Genomic DNA, 6,655 nt, shown 5'->3' with positions numbered 1-6,655 from the left:
TTTCTTTATTTTGAATAACTGGGCAAAATATTTCATTTATCCCGCCCGTATATTTCATTGGCCCGCCAATTATTTTGGCCCCAAAAACATCATCTACTGCAATGCCTCTCTAGTAACGTTGCAAAAGACGGTTCTTTTTATACATCTTCAAATTTTATAACGAAATTTTGATTGTACTGTAACGATTTTTTCAGCATTGCAATAGACTAATTTTATTTTATCAATTGCAATGATTTTGAAGAAATTTTCTTTTGAGTGGTTGCTAAATCCAATCTATGGTATAGTTGTGGAGTCTTATCTCTTTGCACGACTATTATTCTGCAAAGTGTGCGGAGGTTGATCAGGACGTTCAAGACCCTCTAAGCAAAGCAAAGATGATAGTATTGGACATGCTAAGTTTCTAACACTCGAAAACTTCCTGTATTCGTTAGTTTAACATTACAAATTACATGATAGTTTGGACGTAGTAAAGATCTGATTATTGTTGTATTGGCAAAAAAAGGGAAAGAAAAGTACTTTTGTTCACACCGGTTTTATTTTTTTCCAAAAGAGTTTATATCTTTTTTATAAATCAAACGACGGGTTTTATTCTTTCCAAAAAGTTACAAACAATGGATTTTATTCTTGCAAATTTTATTCTTTCCCTGCAGAGCGTGAGGAGGGTACCAGAATCCTTGGTACTGATATGTGTCGGATGATATAATACCTCTCTCTTTTGGCAAAGATGAAAGCAAGTTCTCAAGTTCTTGGTTGTCAACGTCCAGAAGAGGTGGTGCTGGTCTTGGCTCCATCATATGTTGTGCGCAGAGAAACAAACAGTAGTAAATAATATTACAGAGTACAGAAACTGATTTCCCCACTACTGATATATATTCTTAAATTTGCAGAAAACTATCAATTTAAGCTTTTGTTTTATCTTCTAATTTCTAATAATCCAGTTAGGAATGGAAGTGCTGAATTTATATTAAGCCTCTCCGGACAATAATATAAATTCAGCAGTGATAGACAACCAAATTTGCATGCAATGCCCTCTCAAAAAAAAAACTCGTGCCTGAAATGTCTTTCATCGGACTTGTAGGTGAAATAATTAATGCCAAGGCAATCAATAACCTAACGAGACAAAAACAGCTGTTGGCAAAGATGTAGTATGAGCCAGAAACAACGTAAAGTACCAGATTCTTTATTATCTTGGTATTGATTTGAATGCTATATGGGGAACAGAGGGGTCCTGGATGGTCATGGACCTGTTAACTTGCACATGATTTTCAGGACGTTGGATAAATATCCAGTGGCCTCATCCAGCGGCCAGGATTATAACACCTCTTTAATACATCCAGCGCTTTTTAACTGTTGGACGGGGAAAATCACCACGTCCAGCAGTTAAAAAGCGTTGGACGGGTCATCCGGCGCTTAAAAAGCTCTGAACGTTTTATAAAGAATGTAATAATCCTGGCCGCCAGATATTTATCCAACGGCCAGAAAATAGAGATGTTCTGCTTTGGAATGTAATATCATAAGCACTTTCTTTATTTATTTCTGGGAATTACAAGCTATTATAATTCCATGGAAATGAAATGAAACAATGAATAGTATATGAATGAATGGGACGATAATTCCGTACATTCAAGATAAATAAGGTAATAAGACGAGGATTATATCCCATCAAACAAAGATGACTCTTATATATCATGACCAATATATATGATCAGTCCATAAATCGCCATTTCAATATATGGTTTGATCAAGGGAAGGCTGTGTTACATTGATTCAAGATATAGTTTCAGATAAACAAACAAAAACACAGACACAAACAGAAAACAATTATTCTGAATAAAAAGATGGAAGAAACACTTGAAATTATTAATTTATTGATAAGCATGCTGATGATTATCAGAGATATAACCCTGTACCACGAAAATTTTCCTCGGTAATCTGATCCAACCTAGAAGCCGTATCTGCAGTTAAGCAAATTTTCCATTCTCCGAGCACACCACTCCTGAAAAATGCACCATTGCTAAAACCATGCTCGGAATGTTTTGTGCAAAACTGCACGAACTAATGATTTGGTCAATAAAACATGAATTTTATTCTGCTTGGGAGGATGGTTTCGAAAGAAATTGTGCAAGACGCCTCAGTTAAAACGAGGCCTCTTCTAACAAAATGGGGGAGAGTCGCCAATTGGCCTTGTTGTCAAAGTGAAAGAGCAAAACAAAGTTGTCTTTAATGTCCCAGCACAAGTAAACTATTTTGGAGTTTTACAAGCTAGAGTTGTCCATTATGAATATTGGTAGGCTAAGTACTGAATATGAGTTGCACACATGAGATTCGAAATATAAAACATGAACAAAACATTACACATGTTTAGATAGAACTCACAGTCTCACACACAGTACTACTAATTAACATGAAACATGGAAACCAAGACCAGTTGAAATCACACAACAGACATTTTTAGCAGATATTTTGGCCGGAGCATAGTGAAAATATATTAGAGAGACAAACCGGAACCACGGAATTTTTCTTCAGTAATCTGATCCAACCTAGAAGCCATATCAGCAGTTAAACAATTTTTCCAATCTCCGACCACACCTTTCCGGAAAAATGAACTATTGTTAGATCCTTCCACAAAGGTTCCCGTCTTATTAACATCCACCTTGGTCATGCTCTCAACTACATATACTTATGATTTGATCAACCAAACCTGAATTTTCTTCCTCCTGGGAAAATGGGATCCCAAGAAAATTTGCTAGACGCCTCAGCTGTATATAAGGCTCATCTTTCAACTCTCCGTACCTCATAAAGAGCACCTTATGTGGGTTTTTCTGGCTCTCTTTCCAATATCCCAAGATTTGATCCCAAATCGGTCCAGCTGGACTGATTCCCTTACAGTACAAATCGAAGGCATCTTCCAAAGAGATGGGAGAGGTTTTCATTCTATCGTTGCCAAAGTGAAAGAGTGAAACAAAATTGTCTTTGATGTCCCTGCAGAGGTAGACTATTTTGCACTTAAATGAGCCAGAGTCGCCGGTTATGGCTTTTGGGAGGGTACCTAATGGAACATGACTTGCTAAGATCCTAGTGCTACTGTCTGAGGAGTTGCAAACGGAGACGTATTCAGAGGGATTAAGCAATTCGAGGAAAGGAACAAGCTGATGGGAAGTTTTAGTAAGCAGAGGATGGTGAGGATCCTGAGGAGGGTGGGCTTCGCGGTTCACCAATGCATAAAGGATGGCTTTAAGCCAGGTAGTGCCGGATTTTGGGGGTGTAACAAGGAAGATATCATTTTCACGGGGTTGAAATTCTTCTTGACAATTGATGATTCCCTGCAGAGCGTAAGGAGGGTACCAGAATCCTTGGAACTGATATGTGTAGGATGACATAATACCTCTCTCTTTCGGCAAAGATGAAAGCAAGTTCTCAAGTTCTTGGTTGTCGATGTCCTGAATAGATGCTGCTGGTCTTGGCTCCATCATACGTAGTGCGCAGAGAAACAAACAGTAGTAAATAATATATCAAAAACAGTAAATTAAATTAACATGGTTAAATTAACATGGTTCGGCAACTTGCCTACATCCACAGGAGGCAGCTAAATTACAGAGTACAGAAACTGATTTCCTCACTTCTGATATATATTAAGTGTTTGTCAATATTGCAGAAAACTATCATTTTAAGCTTTTGTTTTATCTTCTAATTTCTGATAATCCAGTTAGGAATGAAAGTGCTGAATTTATTTTAAGCCTATCCGGACAATAATATAAATTTAGCATTGATATCCAACCAACTTTGCATGCAATGCCCTCTCCACAAAAAAAAAAACTCGTGCCTGAAATGTCTTCCATCGGACTTGTAGGTGAAATAATTAATGCCAAGGCAATCAATAACCTAACAAGACAAAAACAGCTGTTGGCAAAGATGAAGTATGAGCCACAAACAACGTAAAGTACCAGAGTCTTTATTATCTTGGTATTGATTTGAATGCTATATGGGGAACAGAGGGGTCCTGGATGGCTATGGACCTGTTAACTTGCACATGATTTTCTGGCCGTTGAATGAATATCCAGTGACCTCATCCGGCGGCCAGTGTAATATCCGGGATTTCGATATGTGTTTATTTATACCAGTATGTAAATATTTTGTGAATATTATGTGAATTAATTGTGAATTATATGTTAAGTGACTTGTTGAATGATTGTCTGTGTATGTTATGACTTGTTAAATTATAATTTTTATATGATCAGATCAAAATATGGAGAATTTAGGTACTCATTTGGTAAATTATGGATTATTATATGATTTGATATTTGATTTAAGGATTTAATTAAGTATATTATAAAATATTATTATTAATTGATTTTAAAACCCGTTTACTAGATAATTAAACCCCGGGGGGCTTCCGGGAAAGTTTCGCCGGTTTATTATTCGAGATATTCTGAACAACTTTCGTGTTTTAACTTTTCCCATCTGGTGTACGGATTTACGTGAAAGAATTTCGGAACGATTTTATGAATATTTTATTATTATTTTACCGTATCGATAAACGTGTACGCCGGATATTTTTAACCCCCAAATTATTTTGGCTAAAGCATTATATTTTCGTACTTCGTGCCAGACAAAGCTCGGAGCCCCATAAGTTTCTCGTAATGTGTGTATTTAATATTTATCTTTAAGTCGGTCCCGAACGGATTAGTTTTCTTAATACTTAATGATTAAGAAGTGTATTTTATATCCGGTATGATCCAAATGGGGGACAATTATTCGTAATTATAAATAGGATAATTACTATTTTAATTTTCATAATTATCGTTTCAATACAAGAGAATCGAGAGAAACCGGGTTATCGTTCTTCGTGTTCTTAGAATTCAATCGAAGATTTGAAGGCGTTATCGGACTCAGAATCGAGCGTGCAAGCAGTCAAATCGAAGATATCGAAGCTTAGAATCCATATCAAGTTTCAAAAACAGCTCTAGATTAACAGGTTAGAAGTAATTAGGGTTTTTAATTTCGAATTAATTAGGGTTAAATTAGGGCTTTTTGATTTTGATGTGTTTTATGTGATTTTATGCTTCCATGTTGTAGATAATCTTCTCCTGGTCATTTTGGTATATCATATGCATGATTTGGAGTTTAATAACATGTTCAAAATTGGGTTTAATTCTCGGATTCATGAATTAGGGTTTATGACCCGTATGAATGTTTGCAATTGAATTTGGGCGTTTTCAATCTAGGAATCTAGTGGATGTGTGGTGAGTACCATTAGAAAATTATTCTAAAATATGTTGAAGGGTCGTTAATTGATTTCAACTGATTTCGAACCTTATTTCGAGTATTCGGACTTGTTTATTCAGTTATAAATTGATTCTTTTACCCGTTTTTATTCCGAAAAATGTTTAAAAATTCGTAATAAATACCAGAAAAATCATTTTAACCCCAAACCTTTTCTGAAAAGCTATTTTAGTGATTAACTTATGTGTTATGTGCTATTTGTTACTTGATTGATATGTGAAATGCTTATGTGAACACTGTATGACTGTTTTATTAGTATCTTTTGAACCGTATATCAGGTTTTAGTGAAACGAAGGGTAGATAGAAGCTTGTTTCGACTATGAAACAAATAGAATGATATAAGATTGAGTATTGATAGATGAATATTGTGATTATCAGAGAAGGACAGGCTTAGAAAGGGAAAGCAAGTAGTATTGGAGTGATTCTGTTTAGAGAAAGCTATAGAAAGAAGTGAATCTTCCAGATAAGGCAAGTGCTCTATTCTCAACTTATACTTTTGTAAACTCCTTGAGTTACTCTTCTGCATATAGTGTCATTGTTCTGGATAGATTTGAAAGTGCTTCTGTTGATATATTGTGCTATTGATCCTGATTATTGATAAACCTTATTCAATCCTTTCAACACCTGAATTACAAGCTGAACCTTGATTTTGATTTCGATTAAACTTATACCCATTTCTTTGAGACTTGACAATACAGATCACTTGCTCCGATATTCTTCCATCCTTGAATGCCCAAACAGTACAAGCCATATACTACAATACTTCATCAAATTATACAATGTCTTACCAAATACCTATATTACTCTTTTGAAGAATGTTCACACATATACACCCTAATACTTGAAATCCCTACAAGTTAAACATATTTGAAACCTCAAGCTATTCTCACTTACCTTGTTTTCTTTACAAAACCTCAGATTAGCTTCACCATATACTTGATCTTTCCTTCAACCTCAAGACATTCTTCAAATATATTGTGAGAATACTTATACCTACTTCTGAATTGTCCTTTGATCCTGATATTTATTACATCACCAATTATCATGATTCTGATTTGACAATTATGATTCTGTTTTGGGAATATTGCTTCTGTTCAAATGGTATTGATTCTGAATTATTGAGATATTGTTGATTTCATTATATTGTTAAAGAATTGGATGGTTTTATAAATGTGGACCAGATTCGTGGTCAGACCAGATTCGTGGTCATTAGGCCAATGTGTGCCTTGGATCCAGTGATAGAGCTTGGTATGTACCTGGCTCGGGGTTAGTGCGTGATTGATCAGCATCCTAACCTTGGTTTTAAATAAAAACTTGAATATCCAATTCTAATCATTGTTTTAAAAAGGGAATTTGATGCCTTGATTCATTC

At 35.3% G+C, this 6,655-nt stretch overlaps 1 protein-coding gene across 1 annotated transcript; it reads right to left on the bottom strand.

Annotated features, from left to right (window-relative positions):
* Positions 1-2,488: 2,488 nt before the first annotated feature.
* Positions 2,489-3,470, bottom strand: LOC108201511 (cytosolic sulfotransferase 6-like). Its single transcript, XM_017369796.2, has 2 exons — positions 2,702-3,470; positions 2,489-2,589 (listed from the first exon to the last, which is right to left on the bottom strand). Exons 1-2 carry the CDS (start codon positions 3,468-3,470, stop codon positions 2,489-2,491), a joined length of 870 nt encoding a protein of 289 aa, XP_017225285.2.
* Between the last annotated feature and the right edge of the window lie 3,185 nt (positions 3,471-6,655).

The sequence above is a fragment of the Daucus carota genome, chromosome 9 (genome assembly GCF_001625215.2).
Source record: "Daucus carota subsp. sativus chromosome 9, DH1 v3.0, whole genome shotgun sequence".
Taxonomy (NCBI): domain Eukaryota; kingdom Viridiplantae; phylum Streptophyta; class Magnoliopsida; order Apiales; family Apiaceae; genus Daucus; species Daucus carota.
This window is presented reverse-complemented; position numbering and strand designations above follow the sequence as displayed.

What these genes read in the sequence shown, in the direction of transcription:
- LOC108201511 (XM_017369796.2), bottom strand. Translation starts at nt 3,470, where the DNA reads ATGGAGCCAAGACCAGCAGCATCTATTCAGGACATCGACAACCAAGAA. An exon ending in CCAGGAGGAAGAAAATTCAG is followed by an intron (nt 2,590 to 2,701) that starts GTTTGGTTGATC and finishes TTTTCCGGAAAG; the next exon opens with GTGTGGTCGGAGATTGGAAA.